This window comes from Cylas formicarius, unplaced genomic scaffold, assembly GCF_029955315.1.
Source record: "Cylas formicarius isolate icCylForm1 unplaced genomic scaffold, icCylForm1.1 PGA_scaffold_6__28_contigs__length_40554024, whole genome shotgun sequence".
Taxonomy (NCBI): domain Eukaryota; kingdom Metazoa; phylum Arthropoda; class Insecta; order Coleoptera; family Brentidae; genus Cylas; species Cylas formicarius.
The window spans coordinates 16,775,744-16,797,208 of record NW_026844347.1 but is presented as its reverse complement, the minus strand read 5'-3'; the positions used below and the strand labels follow the sequence as shown (position 1 = coordinate 16,797,208).

At 35.0% G+C, this 21,465-nt stretch overlaps 1 protein-coding gene across 1 annotated transcript; it reads right to left on the bottom strand.

The window, feature by feature from the left end:
* Positions 1–1,996: 1,996 nt before the first annotated feature.
* Positions 1,997–9,614, bottom strand: LOC132703340 (protein mothers against dpp-like). The gene is made up of 3 exons (XM_060672526.1): positions 9,544–9,614; positions 7,265–8,138; positions 1,997–2,397 (listed from the first exon to the last, which is right to left on the bottom strand). Exons 2-3 carry the CDS (start codon positions 8,136–8,138, stop codon positions 1,997–1,999), a joined length of 1,275 nt encoding a protein of 424 aa, XP_060528509.1. The 5' UTR covers positions 9,544–9,614.
* Between the last annotated feature and the right edge of the window lie 11,851 nt (positions 9,615–21,465).

Here is a 21,465-nt window from a genome sequence, read left to right as displayed (position 1 = left end):
GACGAAAAATGGGTTGTATACAACAATGTTAAACGCAAGAGGTCATGGAGCAGAAAAGATGAACCGGCTCAAAGCGTGTCAAAAGCCAACATTCACCAAAAAAAGGTGATGCTCTCCGTTTGGTGGGATGTCAAAGGAATCGTTTTTTTTGAGCTTTTGCCGGACAATACAACGATTAATTCAGAAGTCTATTGTCATCAACTGGGCAAACTGAATGATTCACTTAAAGAGAAGAGGCCCGAATTAATCAACAGGAAGGGTGTAGTGTTCCACCAGGATAATGCGAGACCTCACACAAGTTTGGTCACTCGCCAAAAACTTTTGCAGCTTGAATGGGACGTACTGCAATATTCACCATATTCTCCAGATCTGGCGCCTTCCGACTACTATTTGTTCCGGTCCCTGCAAAATTTTTTGGATGGCAAAACCTTTACCTCAAATGAAGATGTCAAAAACCACCTGAACCAGTTTTTTGCCAGCAAGGACCAAAACTTATATGAGAGGGGAATTATGTTACTGCCAGAAAGATGGCAAAAGGTGTTGGACCAGAATGGCCAATATATAATTTAATAAAATATTTATTCGTTATACGAAAACTGTCTTTCATGTTCCCCAAAAAAAACGAAATGACTTTCCGAACAACCCAACAAAATACCTATTTTCGAAAGAAATCTTTGCGACTTACAAATTGTGTATCCAATACCCAGCAACGATTCGAAAATGTTAATTAGCCCTAGTAAATATTATTGTAATAATCTGTGGTATAAACGTTGCGAAATAGTTAATTCAAGATGGTTGTGTTCGGATCAGTTAAACAGTTGTTATCTTCCAGTTGACTGTCAGTATGCTACTGTACAAAACAACTTTCGTGTGCATACTCTGATATTTAAAAATTCTTTACTGTTCTGTCTAAAAAGAACGTTATCATCGACAACCAGAAGTATTCCCTGGGTATAAACAATATATCCATTCAGTATCCGGAAAGGACGAATCTTTAACCAAGCAACTTCACCATAAATCTACAAATGAAACACTTAAAGGATCCAACCCTTATTCAAAAGGACCTTATAGAGCCGATGAAAATCGAAGGATTTGTTCACCAAAACCAAATATATTACTGTTTAATTTTCTCACTATTGTGTGTGACTAGTTCCAGCATCATGCTCTACCAATGGAGGAAAGATAGACTCCTAGAGGCCATCCCTGTCAAAACTCTAGAAAGGACTATTAACGAGGATGTTGAAGAATCTAAGGGAGGAGCAGAAATATCTCTAGACCGGATGCATCCTGCTGAATAGACGCTGAATCCACGATTCAGCCATATAAAATCACTGCCACCATTTCCCGAGTAACATTAATGTAGTGTCAAAGTCCTTCGCTGTTCACATTAATTGTTCGTTTTTAGTTTTAAGAAAATCTCGTAGGGATTCTTGACCATAAGGCCAGTAACATCAACATAATTTTGGTTTTTGATGGAAGGTGTCAAGGGCTTTCTTCTCAAAGGCTTCCAAAAATATATTCGCCATCACTAGTGATAATGGAGAACGCAAAAATAATCTTAACCGCAACTCAGCTCTTTACTTTGTACAGAGTAGAGTAGAATGCGAACCAGTTTCAGTAAAGATCTGAAACAACCGACGCTGGAGGAATCCAAAATGTTTAAATTCAAATCAAGTATTACCCGGTTAGTAGGACTGTATATAGAGTTAAAGAATTTTTTAATTTTACAATGTGTAAGGGCAAGTAGACTGAGAGTTTTTACTTTATCAACTGCTTAAATTTAATGGAGGTGTGTTTTTATTGACTTTTAATTTATTTGGTTTTGGCCTTGGCAATGAAATAATTTCAATTTGATTCGAATAGATCGTATAATAAATAATATAAAATTATTAGGTTTTCCAAAACAAATTAATAAATAGACAAAGATTGAAGAACAACAAAATAATAGTTCTATATTGACAACAAAAGTATAAATAATTACACATAAAATATTTTTTTACGAGACTGAGGTAATGGCATTGTGGGGCGATCCCATCTGTATCAGCACCTTATCGAGCCACTGCAGTGGTCCGTGGAGGTGAATTTCTATCCAACAAGGAGTGCTGGTTACGTCTTGTCGGTGGTATTCCGCGCCCCAACCCTTGACGAAGCTCATCCGGATCGTGCACATTTTGGTCAGTTCGTAAACGGCCTCGAAACCGTGATTGACGCATTGAGACAAGAGCTGAGCGAACTCGGCGTTGTTGAATATCCTCAGAGAACAACCGGGAGGTATTTTACACACGGTTGTGGAATTAAAACCATGGTGGTGGTTGCAATTGCGCGATTGCACGAATATGGGCGTATCCGAGAGGCATTCAGCGTAGACCTCGCCATTTATATAAAACAAGTGGACACCTAGAAACATAATGAACAATTATAACTAAAAAGTTTTACAATTTTGGGTAGTCCCGCGCATGTTATCATTAAATCAAAGGAAAATTTAAAATTTAAAAGTAAAATTAAAAGTTAAAAAATAGGGATACAAATAATAATAATAATAATAATAATAATAATAATGCATAGAGCTGTTATCAAAATGGATGGAAGCCTATCGCCACTTAACCATAAAAATAGGGAATACAGATGTGACCAAGATTACAATATCGCCACCCTTCAAAGCAGATGGAGAGAGAAAGAATTGCATAGCAGATACCCCCACCTCCTTAGCAGCGAATATATCGACGCCCCAGCTATGATGAAATGGCTAACATCAAGCATATATTCCCAGAGACCGAAGGATTCTTATGTGCAACACAAGATCAAGTCATCCCTACAAAATCTTACCTGAAATACATCGTTAAGGACGAAGAATAACCGATACAAGATGTCGTATATGTGGCGAGAGTCACGAAAACATAGAACACCTTCTTAGTGGATGCAAAATGATGGCACCGCGCGAGTGTACGCAAGGCACAACAACGTTGCAAAAATAATACATAACAAGATTTGCCACAAACTCGGCCTTATAAAAAATAAAACGCCATACTATCAGTACGTGCAGCAAACAATAGTAGAAGATATGCATTACAGGGTCTACTGGGATAAACAAATACAAATAGATAGACCGGTACAACACAACAGACCAGACTTCATGATATATGACAAGCAACAACGAAATATTGCTCTGGTGGACATTTCCGTACCTTCCCCTAACATTGACAAGAAACATCAAGAGAAAGTTGACAAATACATATCGCTAGCTGAGGACATGAAGCAGACCTGGGGTGCAAGGACGATCAAGACTATTCCCATTATAATTGCACTAAAACAATAAACGGCTTCGTACTAATTAAATTTAATACATAGTAATTTTTTTAAAAAAGCAAAAATTAAAAATAAAAATAAAGAGTGTAAAAAGATCTATCTGCCTAGAAGTTCTGTCAAGTTCTTAAATTCATGCAGTCTTGGAACTTCCTTGGTGTTCCATAAAACACAGATAACAAACTGTTTTGAACTTAAAGTAATTTTAACTGTGTAACTAACTGAGACAAACCTAAAGAGGGAAATAGGTTAAACAGCCCGTTTTACAACATCGGCAGCTTCGAGTATGCGTGTAATCTAAACACCATCTTGCTCCACCCGTTATGGGCAATACCGGGCGAAACAGAAAAGCAATTTTCAATTTTTCCACATTATGAAGCTAACCACTTCAGATTTGAACGGAAATGGTAGTAGCTGAATTTTAATTGGCACACCCTATATATATTTTGCAGCTTTTGGATTACAGGGCTATTTTTGTATTATATCTATTGTTTTTCTTTAAAATTTATTTAATTTTGAAAAGCATACCTATGGGCGCTTCTAAATAAATAAATTCTCAAGCGGACTGATGATTAGAAAAAATCTAAACGAAACTTTACCTTACTTGTTTAGTGCCAAATAGCATTTAATGAAATCAAACCAATAATTTTTAGGATAACCCAGTTTTTTCATATAGCATCTTAGCGGGAACAAACACTTTTTAAATCCAAAATTTTGAAAAAACCATTAAAAAATAAGCTCACAGTAAAGAAATACATCGGCAAAATTGATTTTTATACTACACAGAAAGTGTCATTTTACCACATTAATTTCGTTTCCCACGAATTCGAGTCACTTCGGCCATTTTCAGCATTTTACCGCACGGGTTTGGGAGCAGTCGGATGTTTTCGGAGATATTTCCCACGCTTTGAATTTTGAGGTTTGCCAATTCTGGCAGTCGTGCTAGTGAATGTCGGATACATGGAAATGTACCTAAAAACTGTTTAATAAACGCGTGCTTAACCACACATATTCTACTGCTTTATAAAAATAAAATACTGGTTCTGCACATTTTGAAAAATTCTGACACTTTGCTTTAGACTATCTTTAAAATTGGAAACAACAGTGTCCAGTGAGGGAAAGTCAGCAAAGTCAAAGAGCACAAGTGGCAATACTGTCAAAGTTGATAAATTGATGATTCGACCATCATATTGGTCCAACCTTGAAAATGATAAAAAAGGTGAATCATAGAATGAAATTATAAAAAGGATTGTCTTCACTAGGGAGGAACAATCTATCAAATTTTTGACGAGTTTATACAGAATGGCCAGAGACAAGTCATGTCAAAGAGTTGGAGGAACAGAATTTGAAGGATGCATGTAAATTGAAGTGAAAATATTTTAAGCTTTTACGGTGGGCACTCCAAAATAGCATTCTGATTTTCTAGATTGATATTATAGATGGATATTGCAGTTTACTCCTTAGATTTAGATTAGATTTTTTTTATTAAATTTTAATTTTTGGTCTACTCAAACGCCTTAAAAATATTGTGTTTACAAGTACCGGTAATTTGTGTTATTTTTATAAAAGACAGGACTTTGGATTTGGCACAATTAAATTTCGGAGAGTTTTGCAATTCCATGCAATTATTCTATTTGGTGATATCCAGACATATTTTTATGTCATCCGCAAACAACATATGAGGTAAATTTAACGTAACAAATTTGATGAAAATCAAAAAAACATTTCTAAACTTATATACCGCGTGACCAAATTGTGTGTAAAAGTAATATCTCTAATTTAATATGTGTTTTAGAAAAAAATGTTAAATACAAAAGTTATAGGCTATATAAGCTAATTCATAAAAGATTGGGAAAGCAAACTTATATTTTTTTAAACGGAACACCTTGTATATTATCGCATTAATAGATTTTTTATACTCAATCACCGAATGTAGAGTTGTTATGGTCTGTCCTGAGTGTTTTCGGATTTATTATTATTTAATTAAAAATAAGTTGAATTTAATACCATACTTTTTGCAAGTGGTTTCCGACAGCATTAATTTGGATCACTCTGTGTATTATATTTTCATTAATTGCTCTTATTAATGCCCTTTCAATTTTATTAAGCACTTCGTTAATCTAAACTTAGTATTTTTTGAGGTATACACATTTTTACAAGCAATATATTGAACATTTTCAAATGTTGAGAGGAAATTAAATATTACCTGAACATGAAAAGTCTGTATCGACGAATTAAATATAATTCTTTAAGATAATAGCATTCGTTAAATGTCAATACAAAATATAATGCGTTAATAATTTATTAAGTGCGAGATATAAACAAAAATCAAATTATACAATATACAAAAATGCCAAACTAATATAATAAGAACAACACTGCAAAACAAAAGAACTGTTTAATTAAGTTTCTGTCCATCTCCTACAGACTTTGATACACGCGGTAGCACGGTGTTTAAACTTGGCCGACCTACATTTGCACTAAAATAGGCGATTTGAAAACATTATTTATAGTTCAATAATAATATGAGGTTTAAGAAAGGCAGAATGTCTAAATTAATGGAACGAAAGGAAATATTTTCTTAACAAAATTAAAAATTTACATATTTTTCTTGGGATATTGAGATATTTTATAATAATTTCACAAACTTTCGGAGTTTCGTTCTTAAAAATGTGTATAGTTCAAATTCAAAGTTACGGTGTGGGGCATGCTTAATAAAATTGATTATATAAACGAATGGAACTAATTTCAAGATAAGTATAGAGTAATTGACGGCATAATAAAATTACAACTGTCGGGAATGGCGTCAAAAATTTAAAAATCAAAATATAAATTTGGTTTGGTTGATATTTTTTGTCTTGTTTCTTCATGTATCCTCAAACGGAATTTTCTCTTTGACGGATTGAAGATGAGAGATTTTTGGACAAGTGGCAAATCTGGTATTGAGGTTATATTTCTTAAGAACTTTTGATATGTAGTCAATGAAGTTCTTGATGTGACGAAGGACAACAGTGGGGTCGCTTTTGGTCTAATTGTCTTAGGAAAGTTGTGGACAATACACTTCACCACAACCTTCTAAAGACAATGCATCCGAAAGCAACCCCATACTTGCCACTGTACCCTTTTATTACATTCAAAATATCAATATCCACGGACAAGATGAAGAACTGCAAGGAGTGCTGAAAATATCAGCAACTGGGCCTTACACCAATGTCAGCGTGGCGTATTTTGAAGAAATCTTTAGGCCTGCACCCATATATAATGGTTCTAACAAATGAACTCAAGCCTGTTTTACGGAAAACGTTTACCGATTGGGGTGTTTTGCAGTTTTTGGTTAACAAATTATCTTTTCAGATGAGGCTCATTTGATTAGAGAATAATTGAACTGAGGTGGCTTTTACTTGATCAAAAACCATTTAACAAAATAAATAAGAACTGAAAGCCCAGATTTTCACGAAATTACATATAGTCATATGACAATTGTTTCGACAACACCGTATCTTTATCAAATTTGATATCAATCGATAAGGGAGTTATGGAAGTCATGTTAAGGAGTCATGTCATTTATTAAGGGAGCGTTTTGAAGGGAATATTAAACGGAAAAAAGTCCTATATAAGTCTACCGCCGCAACCGACGCGGCCATCTTACTGACTTCTTATTTAAAACATAATGTTATAGAGTTGGCTACAAAACACAACAAAAATCATAAAGATACATTAGTTTGTTTTTATTTTATAGCACCTTGAGCTATATAATTTTTATTGGTTAGTTGTTATTTATTCGATTTTGTCATTTATAGTTACCAATTTATATTTTACTAATACGTATGAGCGTGAAAATCTAATGTACAAATGTTTCTATTTTATTTATTTATTTAATTTCAGTAGTCCCGCAGAGAGATTTCACTTTAATTGACTTCATCGCGTAAGTTGCTTTACTTTTGTCCGACAGTCCACTCACCTTTCCCAATATGTCGCCTGGTGTTTTCTATCGTCGAATTCCTGTTGACGTTGCTCAATTGACCCAAACAGAACCGGTCACTGTCGCACCTTGGATTGGTGAATCCGTCTACAGTCACCGATTGTGATTGACAGTGAAACACCTCGCCTACGCGGCTGTTCAGTTCGTAGTAAGCAATCGAAGCCCAAAATGGTTGTTCTTGATAAGCAACTTCCCGCACATCTTCATCAACTGTCGCTTGTCTCCCACTTCCAGGAGGTGGACCATTAGAGACTATACTCCCCGGGCTTTCCGGCGGACCAGTATTGGGAAAACTATTCGAACAGTAGTTCACATTATGGGGAATGTTTGGTTCGGTGAACTGTTGAAAAGGCAACAGCGAGTGGCCCGGCACGAAATCGTTCTGTCTAGGCACCAGTACCGGAGGCAACACTGCACTTTCCACCCTCTTGTAGTGGTAAGGGTTGATGCAAACTTCCTTTTGTTTCCCCGAGAACGGAAACTGGCAGTAATCGAGGGGTTTGAGCTCGTGATGGGTCTGCAAGTCCGGCCAGCGCCATACGCGACAGTAGATGACGTGAGGGTATGCTTTGCGGTGCGACACCTGCAATCTCCCGTCCAAGCTGCGGGGGATGGTCACACACTTGCTTGGTTGACCGGGGGCGGACAACGCTCGTTCCAGTTCCTGAATGGCCCCAGTTCGATTCTTCAACTTTTTGACGAGACTGTCTATAGCTTTTCCAGCCCACTGTTCTTCCTCGTCGCCCTGTTTCCAACCTAGGAGCTTCTTGACGGCGGGACTCGTGAAGGAAAAGAGTCGGTTGAGGGCGGACATGGGTCCAGTACCGGATGATTCGTTCAACGTGGAATCCATCTTTCAAAGTCAAAAATAAGTAATTCTATTTTTCCCAAAATTAAAAAAAAAATTCAAATCACGAATAATGATTACGTAAGAATATTCATAGCGACATCGTCAAATTGACGTACTATAAATCAAATGGACCATGTCCCAATCGACTCTAAACATTCACAATACATAATGCATACAAGAAGATATCGTGGAGCGGACATGGACACCGATCACACGCTGTAGTGTTCTTTTTAAAATAATAATCGTTTATTATTTATCTTGTTGTTAGGATGTTATGTTATTTCATTAAAACTGTAAAAGTAAAAAGAACAGTCTTCTTTTTTCTTTCTGAAGGATACTAGTTGGTAACTAAAAATTAGTATTTTATTTTTCACAAAAAAGTTCTAGAAATAAAAACTAATTTACTACTACTAAATATTTAACGATATTGTTGTGACCGTGCAGAGAAGAGATTTTAATTTTTTTAAGCGAAAACCATTCACCAGTCAAAAAAAAATCAAGAAATAAAATGTCTTGGTTTTTGAAAAATTTACCACGCTGTATCACAGTTAACCCGTTTAGGACATAGGTTCATATAAAGTTTTCTGTTTCACGTGGATCCAAAAATAGCCCCCTTAATTATTGACATTCAATTAGAAAACACCATGTATTGCCCATACGCATGACAATGGTCAACTTTTACCCTCCAAGTTTTTGGAATAAAAAAGAACTTTTTTAACATTCTGTAGATACGAAACAAAGCAGAATCGAACCCATGTTGATATAAAAAAGTCTTACATTTACGTGAAGACTTTCCTTTTCAGTGATAGCACATTTTTCTGGGACACCCTGTATATTTCATTGTAAATATTGATTAACATTAAGAATTAATAATTAACAAGAATTTAAGATTTTTCCCTACTTCAAGAAATATAAGTTTTAGGTAAATATTATTTAGCCGAATTTCAAGTTTTTCTTTAATCACCATTCTAAAAAATACATATTGCCACTTTCTGACTAGTAATTTTTTTAATACCTTGGAAAAGGTTTAAATTAATTAAAATTCACTTTTAATATAACAATTACTATTTTTATTATATTAAAATAAAAATTGTTTTAAAATATCTATTTCATTTTCCAGATTAAATGCTAAATTGCACATTCAGCGCTAATCCGAATCATAGCTAAGATTGGTTAGTGACGTGGTTCGTATAAGTTAAATAGAAAATAAAGTTAAAATAATATTGCCTTTTATTTTAACAAAGGAAGCTAGAGCGAAATTCTTTCTGTTTTAATCTAGCGAGTGAAAATGAAATTCGTTAAGTGGATATTGATATGATATGTGCAATATAGGTGTAACATGGTTTTTATAATATTAATTGTTTACTGAGTTTTATCGAACGTATAAATAAGGAAATTAGTAACTCACCTTTAACCAACAATGTCTGCTGTTTTAGATAATAAAACTCTTCGTCTCTTTAGTCATTTGGTCACTTAGTGTTTTTACACAACACAAAATTCACCCGCATGCCATCGAACTTCGCAATACACTACAAAAACCTTTTGTGTATAAAATGTGGTGGTGCGCCGAAAGTCGTAAAAATGGATTTAAGCAGGTAGAAAGATTTCTGTTTCTCTTATAATAACGGAAAATTGCTAATGCCAGTTGGCTCGAGGGTAGTCCCTTACATATTTAAAAAGTTATATCCTTGTTCAGAGGACGTTTAAATTTTAGAGATTACCACTGAAATTAAGTTAATACAACGCGTGTTAATCGAAAACATTTACTTTCCCAACAAATTTTAATTCACAAGATGTTGCATTGTTTTTGAAGTTGAATTAAGATTTGCGTCTGTTGATAACTAGTTATACTACTATAGCTACTTATAACTACGAACTTGATTAATGGAATGTTTAGAGTATTCCGGGATATCATCTGTTCCACAAATTAAATTAATTATATTAAAATAAACAAATAATGCCTTTATTTAAAACAGTTACAATAGTAATATAAAAATTTCGATATAAACACCAGAAAACGCAGGAAAACAGATAACAAAGAGGCGCGAGTTATACATCCCAACGTGACGCTAATGTATTTAATTAGCCCTGAGTTAGCACAAACCCAACGGCAAGATGCGCTTATCAGTGTCGCGTCTACAATTACTACAATATTTTCTATTGTAAAACAGTCAGTCTTGTCTATGAAATCGATGTAACCAGTCGACTAATTAAGTCATTAAAATACAATTGTTGTAATTTTGGTGTTTTTTTAAAAACGGTTTTCGGCATCCGAGGTACTTAAGTGGCGCAGTCGGTAGGATTATTTCGTGGAATTTTCGCCGCGGAAAATCTGTGAGTTTTAACTCTTAAACGAAATATCAACAAGTGAACAATTTTAAGTGAGCAGAGTAAACCAAACAGTGCTGCTTCGAAGAAATCTATTGGGGATACATCGACGAAATCCGGCAACAAGTATGGTTTTCATCTCTTCCGTGATGCTGATACTGTAAGTCGATTGATACAATTTTTGGTTCATGTCAGACTCCTCTCTCTCCGTTGATTCCTTTGACGAAAACGACGAAGAGACAAATTTATATTTAGATTCAGAATTAGATTTAAACTTAACAAACTTTTTCGAAAATTTGAGAATTTCAAGTAGTAGTACTAAGGAAATTATGGCACGACCAGTTCTTGATATTAAAAATTTAAGCATTATCCCGCAATTCGATGGCAACCCAAATAAACTTCATCGATTTATTACGGCATCTGAAGCAATTTTAAAACAATATTACAATCCTGTAGAACCAACGTGTTTTCAAAATATGTTCTAATTAAATGGACTTTTAAATAAATTAGAGGGACGAGCAGAAGAAATCGTTGCAATTAATAATCCGACAAGTTGGGACGGTATTAAAACCGCTCTTATACAGTATTTTGGCGATCAGAGAGATGAAAATTGTTTAAATCATGACCTTGTTAACTTGAGACAAAAACAAAATGAAACTCCCTATCAATTTCACGAAAAAGTTATTCACTTATTAAATACTATTTGCAACCATATTGATATAAATTGTCCAGATGAACTAAAAGAAAGTAAGAGAGTAAGTCAGGCCTTGCAATACATAACTGAGGAAGACAACATTAAGTATTATCAGAGATCTAACCACACCAACATTTTATATCAATCCCAACAACATAAACCACCAACCCAAAGGCTGCAACAACCAACCCCTAACAGATATCAAAACTGCCAGCAACCTCATTTTAGACCCATAACATGGCCACAAAATCCACCCCAATTTCATCAGCCACAATTCCCTCGTGGCCCAATTAATGTTCAAAGACACCCCAATCCACCAATGCAGAGATTCCCCACTAACTCACAAGTTTTTGGAAAAACTTCTGCAGGACCGAGTACCTCACGGGATAAACCTACCCCTATGAGTGTATCCACCAGGAATACTTCGACTAATTTAAGGAAACCTTTCCAAAGCAATAATCATTTCCAAAATTTCGGACAAAAACCCAATTTTATTTCTGAAGAATTATTCAACACGGAACACTTCGACGAACAAACTGACTATGACGAATACCCACCAGATGATCAACAAAACTACGAACCCGACTTTGACAACCAAAATGAAAAACAAAACGAAAATTTTCGCGAAAGCCCGAACCTCGAACAGGAAACGTGATAGAATATCACATGTCCTCGGATAAAAAAGAATTACCGTATATTCAAATCACAAAACCACCCTTAAAACTTTTAATTGACACAGGTACGACAAAATCTTTCATTAACCCGGAAATCGCCTCTAAATATTATTATAATCGCATTTTCCATGAACCTTTTACAGTTTCGACCATCTTTCAAACCTCATCACACGATTATTGTTGCGAAATTCCAATATTTCCTGAGTTCAACCAAAAAGAAACATTGAAATTTTATCTTTTTAACTTCCACAATGTGTATGACGGATTAATTGGATTAGATAACCTAAAACTGTTAAATGCGCAACTCGATTTCGTTAACTCAATCCTAACTACACGTTGTTCAAAGATACCAATAAAGTATCAAAATTTAAATCAAAATATTTCATTTAAACTAAAAATCAAACCCCATACACTAGTCGTTACGAAAGTACCGGTAAATAAAACAGGTGGTGATATCATCATCCCCCATCAAAACATTCAAAACTGCGAAATACCTGAAACATTATCTGTTGTAAAGAATAGATTAGATTAGTCGAAATATTAAATAAAACGGACAAGGAAGTGACAATTATATTGACAAGTCCCTTAAAAGTGATTCCTTTTGACGAAAATAACTACGAACTTTACCACGTTGATGTCACATCTTTTAATGAAAAACAGAGATTAGATATTGAAAAAATTATACGCACTGACAACATGAACGCGGAAGAAAAAGATCATGTTATTAAATTATGTAAAAAAATTTCGGATATTTTTCACACTGAAAATCAGCCGTTGACCTTTACGAATCAATTAAAACATTCCATTCGGATAAAAGATGAAATCCCGGTTTATAGTAAATCATATAGGTACCCGTTCGTTCACAAGGACGAAGTTCAACGTCAAATTGGTTCAATGTTAAACCAAGGAATCATAAGACCCAGCAATTCACCCTGGTCATCACCGATATGGATTGTACCTAAAAAAACGGACGCCTCCGGTAAAAAGAAATGGCGAATCGTCGTGGACTACCGGAAACTTAACGAAAAGACGATAGAAGATAGGTACCCGTTACCTAATATATCTGATGTCCTAGACAAATTAGGAAGGTGCACCTATTTTACAACCCTCGATTTGGTCAGTGGTTTCCATCAAATAGAGATGAACCCGGAAGACATCGCCAAAACAGCTTTCAACGTGGAGAATGGCCACTACGAGTATCTACGGATGCCGTTCGGACTCCGAAACGCCCCTGCGACATTCCAGCGAGTTATGGACAACATACTCAGAGGGCTACAAAATGAGATATGTTTGGTGTACCTAGATGACATCATTATATTTTCAACTTCACTCCAGGAGCACCTTGTCAACTTAAAAAAGGTATTTCAGCGTCTAAGAGACACCAACTTCAAAATACAGCTTGACAAATCGGAATTCCTGAAAAAAGAAGTGGCATATCTAGGCCACATCGTGACAACTGACGGAGTAAAACCCAATCCCGACAAAATTTTGGCAATAAGGAAGTATCCATTACCGAAATCAACAAAGGAAATAAAAGGATTTCTAGGACTCTTGGGATATTACCGAAAATTACTAAGCCTTTGACGATGTGTTTAAAAAAGGACGCCAAAATAGAACACACCCCGGAATTTATCGCTTGTATTGAACGCTGCAAAAACCTACTAACAAATGAACCTATACTGCAATACCCAGACTTTACCAAGGATTTTGTCCTTACGACAGATGCGAGTAACGTAGCCGTCGGAGCCATATTATCTCAAGGACCGATAGGTAACGACAAACCTGTCTCCTTTGCATCAAAAACACTGAACGAATCGGAACAAAATTACTCAACAACCGAGAAAGAGCTCCTCGCGATAGTTTGGGCGACAAAATATTTTCGGCCATATTTATATGGGCGAAAATTCAAAATCGTTACAGACCACAAACCACTCCAGTGGCTTATGTCACTAAAGGAACCGAATTCACGGTTAGTCCGCTGGAGATTAAAACTGGAAGAATACGATTACGAAGTGGTGTATAAAAAAGGCAAAAACAATACCAATGCGGATGCACTATCCCGTATTGAAATACACACCAAGGAATTATTTAAGTACATGGAAGATTTTAACGATAAGATATCCAAAAAACCCGATCGAGGTAACGAATCAATCGTAGGCAATATTGACGAAGCACCCTGTATAGAAGACGTAAGAGGAAGCGAAAATAATGACCCGACCAATCAAAATCCATTTAACATAGAATTCACGCCCAATACCGAAGAAGACAACTCACAGGATGACAACACCAGACATACCAGCCACGAAGAGCCAATTCTAGGAATACCAATTTCAGAAAAACCACTCAATATGTTCGATCATCAAATAGTTATTGATTTTGTCCACCATTCACCGGCCAATCCGAAAAAGAAGCAGATTTTCCCGACAAAAATTCGACACTTCGTGCAAATATCGGAAATGAACCTAGAAAACGATATTATACAATTTTTCAAAAACTTTATTCAACCAAAATTTTTGTATGCGTTACATTTCAAAAACGAAACCCATATCCCTGAAATTTGTAATATTCTAAAAAACACCTTTAAAAATTCTGCTTTCAAACTTGTGAAACGTAACACCGTTTTAGAAGACGTTGTTGAGAAAGATGCCCAAACAGAAACTATTCAAAAATTCCATGAAGGCAAAACAAACCATCGTGGAGTTGTTGAAACCGAAACTCGAATTAGACGGACATATTATTGGCCAGGAATTAAAAACGATGTTAATGAATACGTAAACTCTTGCGAAATATGCCAAATTAATAAATATGATCGCAATCCCCCCAAACAAAAGCTTATGGTGACTCCGACCCCATCGAAACCTTTCGAAATCGTACATGCAGACACATTTCAAGGCCACGGTCAAAAATTTCTAACGATTATCGATACCTTCTCCAAATACGCCCAGGCTTATCCTTTAGTTGGGTTATCCGGCATAGAAGTAGTCCGTGCATTTCTAACTTTCATGACTCATCACGGTCTACCATCCCTAGTTGTTATGGATAACGGTACTGAATTGAAAAATTCCGTTGTTCAAGAATTTTTTAAAACACATGATATTAATGGCCATTATGTAACACCTAGTAACCCTCAATCAAATGGACCAATCGAAAGATTTCATTCTACTATCATCAAACACTTAAGAATAATTATAACCAAAAATAAAGGGCAAAGCCGACATTTTAAACCAGATATTAGGATACAATAATTCTATACACTCCGTGACAAAACAAAAACCAATTGACGTAATAAACGGTCATTTAAATTCCAAAGACCCCTTCAATATAAATCTAAACGAAAAACTAGTTAATAATTATGTACAGGAACATCGCGAGTTGACTAAAGAAATTTACAAAAAACTAAATGAACAATTAATTAATCATAAAGAACGCGTGATCGAAAAACAGAACGAAAATAGACAAGACCCCCTTCCGTACAAACCGGACGCGGACGTTTACAAAAAACTAACCTCCAATATTCGTAACAAGTTAACACCAAAATTCGTTAAAGACAAAGTCCTCCAGGACAGAAAAATAAAAATTAAAACTAGTAAGAAAGTATTTCATAAGCAATCCCTAAAGAGACCAAAGGCTAATCAGAAAAAAATGTTACAGGTGCAACCTGATAGGAACAATGACAGCCAAGGAACTGACGATAACGAACCTAGACAAAAACCCGGTAATTCTTCCCTATAAGATAGGAACCGCAAGAATAAAAGTAAAACAACATTCCTTTATTCACTATTACGATCTTGGCCCCGTTAAATTAGAAATTGAAAAAATAAGAAATATTTATGACAATATTTCTATCAGCATGCAAAAACATGAATACCTTTTCGAACTTTCAAACTTCGATCAAACAGTAAACCTTCAATTAATTTCGGCAGAACAAAAACTAAACTCTCTCCGCCCACAATATAAAGAAAAACGTGGTATAATTAACGGCTTAGGTACGATGATAAAAAGTATTACGGGAAACATAGACGCAAACGACGCAATTTTCTACAATAAAGCAATATCTGACCTGCAAAATGGACAAATTGAAGTTATTAGTAAGTTAAACAAGGAAATCTCTATCACCACAAAAGTAATTCAAAATTATAATCGAACTGTTTCATTGATAAAACATAATTAAGAAGTAATATATAAGGAAATGAATTTAGTGATTCAAACACTCAATGCGACTATTGTTAATTTTAGCGATTTCCTAAAAGCTCGAAATGTTTTAGATCAAATTAACTTTACATTAAACACCGTTTTGCAACTGCTTTCTGATATCCAAAACGCTATAACATTTGCTCGATTAAAAACTGTTCACAGTAGTATCTTAAAGATCGAAGAGCTCGAATCAATAATTAAAACTATATTAAAGTATTATCCACCAGATAACTTACTTTTTACAGACTATACAAAAAACCTTTATAAATACTACGAAATTTTAGAAGTAGAAGCGTATTTTTCAGATAACAAAATCGTTTTCGTTTTACACTTCCCAATTATTCACCCCCAAGATTTCGACTACTATCACCTATATTCCATCCCTACCAAAAATTCCACAACGATTATTCCAAGTAATACCTATCTGATAATGAACGAAAACATCTACCAATATATGTCCACGCCATGCAGAAAGTTGCACCCCAACTTCTACTGTTCCAAAGTAGAATTGATAAATGGAAACAACCCAGAAGACTGCATTCATCAAATTCTAAGATTAAAATCGACTTACATCAATTGTAAACAAACGTCTATCGAAATTACGGAACGCATTATTCAGCAAATCGATGATGCGAATTATATATTGATACTCTTAGACCATACTAAAATAAAAACAATTTGCCAAAAAACGGACTTCACAACCATAAAAGGAAATTATCTAATCCACCTGCCACCCGGATGCCGATTTGAAACCGATGATCGTTTCTATATTAACAAGAAACAAAACATCGATGGTCAACTCTTGCTGTTGCCTGAAATCAATATTCCTTCACAAATTCCGGACACAAATTTAACAAAGGTTATAATCAAAGATGTGTCATTGGACGAAATCCACCAGCTTCAGAAACAGCAATCAAGCCTCCGACCAGTGGACCCGTCACCGATCGAAGATCGATCAACAAATCATTATTGGACAATACCGATTTACATCGTGCTGTCCCTAGTAGCAGTTTATCTGGTTTTCAAAAAAATCAGAAAGGAACGATCCACCAGAAGAAGAAGATCTTCCGAAGAGAAGCGAGACCCCAAGCCTGACGCCTTTTTCACCCCCTAGAGATAGAAGCCCCCTTTTGGGATGGAGGAGTTATTCATCCCAACGTGACGCTAATGTATTTAATTAGCCCTAAGTTAGCACAAACCCAACGGCAAGATGCGCTTATCAGTGTCGCGTCTACAATTACATCCCATTCTTCAACGTAATATTTTCTATTGTAAAACAGTCAGTCTTGTCTATGAAATCGATGTAACCAGTCGACTAATTAAGTCATTAAAATACAATTGTTGTAATTTTGGTGTTTTTTTATAAACGGTTTTCGGCATCCGAGGTACTTAAGTCGCGCTAACAAGATGAAAAACAAAATTAGATTAAATAGCCAAAATACAAAAAAAAAACAAACATATAAACAGAAAAAAATGCACATGCAGTATGATTTTACAAAACTTCTTGCTAGATCTTTTCTTATTGGGGGGATTTTGTTATAGCACATTAAGATATGGTAACTAAAATACCTTTTAAATGACGGGCGATGCGATACAAACCACCATATGACTCTGTTACCAGATTTAATTAGCTTAGTAAGCCGCTTCATTTTGGTTGGGTTGTGGTTCAACCTGCGCAATGCATTTGGGAGAATATAAGACTGTCACAAAGCTTTAGTTTTATTTATATCTTTACTTATTTTTTTTTATTATATTTTATTAACATGATACTTTACAATATTTTTCAAGACTGTGATGGCAATATTTTTTCTCCGTTTAAAAATATATTGAAGTTAACATTGCTGGTAATAATTTCTTTTTTTAGAACTGTTCAGTTTTAAGCATATATAAACATAAGATAATGTATTGGCCGTACAACGGTAAACATTGATGCGCCGCAGATGGCTATTATATTTTCGTAGAAATGGTGTAGATCATTTGCGTGTGCATTATCACCAACTGTCTGAGTTGCTACATTGTTGTAATTTTTCTGGAAAATTGATTAATTTTTATAAGCACTCAACATCAATATCTGAAATCCGAACATAATTGGCATAGTCGAGATAAGTGGCATATGAAGATTCAAAATGGGACCATCATCACTTTTTACCTCTTCGGGTGGTGGATGACTTGATGCGTTGTCCAACAATAGGACAAGTTTAACTTAAAGATTTTGACTACATATGCAATTTTTCGCCTAAAACAATTGGAAACAAAATCTTCAAGAAAGTGAACGTTTATAATATTTTCCTCTAAGTTTCTTTTGAAAGCTTGTGGACAAGCAGACTGTGATGACTATTTTTTGCCTGTAATCTTTTAGTAACGTATTCCAAAGCGCCTTTTATATTTTTACAACCAGTCTCTGCTCGCATGGAACGAACAAGTTTTTTTTTTATTCATTGTGGAGTAGCTTGGCCTTCTCTTGGATCATTAAACCGGTCACGGTAGATTATTCTCTCTTTGTTTTAGAAACCACTTATACAGAGCTTTTTCCATTTTTGGACTCTCTTAATGTCTTAAGGTTTTCATTTTTCCTGGTCCGTTAAGAGTATTATTATCGTACTTCAAAATATTTACCCTTCTCTTTCAAATAGCCCGTATAGTAGATTTAGTGACACCATATTCTTTAGATCAATCAGCCACCCGGACACCTTTCCTTAAGTCTTCTAATATCTCGGCTTTATCACTTAGTTTTGAATGTCCTCTATTTTTTGCAATTTTTCGCTGGCGAACGACCTGAGGCACAATCCTCAGGACACTGCTGTGATCCAATTACATACAAGAAAACAAAACGTTTAAAATCGTGTTCCTGTGTTGTGCATTAATAACAATTTTACAGTCTTGACCATTTATCGTGGTCGGACTATACGTTTTGTAAGCTGAGCTAATAAAAGTGGTCGTAGTTAGTCACTGGTGAAATACGCATATTTAATGCCTTCTTCTTCTTCTTAGGGTGCCTGTCCGTGATCATTCTGGCTATGATAATGCTCGAAGATTGACCGGTCAACAGAGTCTCCTGTGTCCTGGTGCCTTTCGTGCTGGAATTTTTTTCTGAAGGATACACTGGAGTAATTTCATATCTTCCTTTGTTCCTTATGATGTGACCCAGGAATTGAAGTTTGCGGCATTTGACGATGTTGACTATTTCCATTGAGGTTTTAATACTCCGTAACACTTCTTCATTAGTAACCATCTGGGTCCATGGTATCTTCAAGATGCACCTGTACAGCCAGCATTCAAAGGTTTGGTTTTGGACATGTTTTCCTGTTTTAAGATTCACGACTTCACACGGTACGGGAGAGCCGATTAGACGTAACTCTTCAGCCTTTTCTTTATTTCCAGTGAGAGGTTGCGGCTTTTGAATACTTGCCTACCTAATAAAAAAGTAAAATGTTACATAAAATTTAAAAGTGGACACACTGTCAAAAGCAGTTCTTTAAACATGCCTTTTTGAATTAAATATTAAGGTTGTGTTTTTTTTAAAAATGGATGAGTAGCAGTCAAAAAGTATTTCAAAAATTAAAGCAACACGTACACTCAGTAAACGAATATGATATATCGAACGGCTTAAAACAACTCCACATGAAGACACTCCTCAATCATTGCATTGTATGAATTATTCAATCGGGCGCCATTTTTATCTTTCCGAGATGGGTCTGGAGAACGCGGAAGTAGTTGGGAAATTTATTGCGCGAATGAAAACCGAAGGTACTATTTATTTATTGCTCGGGTTACAAAAACAAGCTTCTGGTTTACTGCGTTTATTGATACGTTTAATTTCAATTCACGGCAACTTGGCAGACTTGCCGTTCTATTAGTTACACTCATGAGATTTCCGGAGAAGCCTCAATTTTGATACTGTGATATAACACAAAATTTCTAGTATAATATAATAGTTCAAGAAATTGCTCTTGATGGAATTGGTTGGGATATGTTCTCTTACATTTTCGGAAATAAATGTCGATAACACCACAAGGACTTTTCTTGCGCTTCAATGAGTGATTCGCCTCTAATTTAGTTACTGCAATAAGCGTCTAACATCCCCTTAAAAGCAGAAAATCCAAAATGTGAATAAAATATTAAAAGAACGTCCCCAATTATCACGAATTTAGTAAATAAAACCTCAATTTATTTATTACTGCTGATGTTTCGCCAATCGTCTTGTTGACTTCTTCAGAGCTTTACTGAAACTAGCTCGCATTATGTTCCTGATTGTATACTGTTTAAGGCGGGCGGAGCTAAAGGAGGGCATGAATATTTCTGCGGATGACCATATTAGCAGCCGTTTGTGGATATGGGTTTTCTGTAAACAGAATGAGCCAATGCTAGGTCTGATTTTCTATTGATAAGAATATCTGAATATGGGAGATTATTAGTTTTTATTTCAGTGTTTAAATGGCTAATCTAATAGAGAAGTCAAATAACCAAGTATCATCGATGTAAGGTTTCCATAATTTTGGTTTTAGATGGAAGATGTCGAAGGCTCTTTTTTCAAAGGTTCCCATAAATATATTCGCAATGTTTGCTGGTCCCGACGTTTGTTCATAAATTTGATATTGGCATTACAGGAAAAATATGGTTTGGTTCGAAATTGTGGGATTTTAATATATATGAAATAATGTTGACAGTTTTAGGAATAGGGACTTTCGTAATGAGGGATTCCACGTCGAAACTAACCAGGAATTTAGTAAGAGACTATCAGTTTGCCCTGTCGCGAGATTTAGCATAGGATATGTTGGATATCCAACGGTGCTGACAATAGGTCGAATAAGATTTCTAAATAGTATTTATGTCACATATGTTTTCATTAAAAATTAGGTTTAGTCACGAATTAACCAAAACTAACCAAAATTAATTACAATTGAATTTTTTCAAAAAGTAAAACAGTCTATTATAATAATTAGTGGTTTTCTTTGTTCCTAATGCGTCGATTTCTTGTAGTCACTGGATTCCAATGAACTCGCCCTGTTTAAATAAAATATAAAAATATGAGGTATCACTGACCTGTTCTTTGACCTAAACTGAAAACTTAAAGCCTAAGAAATGCAAAGGGCAGATATGACAATTATCAAAAAGAACAATACACAAGTAATCCTTTCCTTTTTCCTTTTTTTATCTTATTTTTATCTATATTTAAATAACGAACACGGTTTTCCAAAAAGATATACAAAAGGTGGCTTATTAGTTTTTGATGAAGTTATAATATTTAATTTACTTGGTTATTCATTAAGAAGTTTAGTTATTACAAGTTTCAATGAATTGGTGAAATATAGGAAACGTTATTTCTGTCACAGTTACTTACGGGATTTTTCATTTTCACTAGTTAAAAATATCAATAGTCAATTAAATTCGTAGTAATGTCAGCTACGGCACCGTGGAAAGGTATTCCTAAAAAATATTA

What these genes read in the sequence shown, in the direction of transcription:
- LOC132703340 (XM_060672526.1), bottom strand. Translation starts at nt 8,138, where the DNA reads ATGGATTCCACGTTGAACGAATCATCCGGTACTGGACCCATGTCCGCC. An exon ending in CAGGCGACATATTGGGAAAG is followed by an intron (nt 2,398 to 7,264) that starts GTGAGTGGACTG and finishes TTATGTTTCTAG; the next exon opens with GTGTCCACTTGTTTTATATA.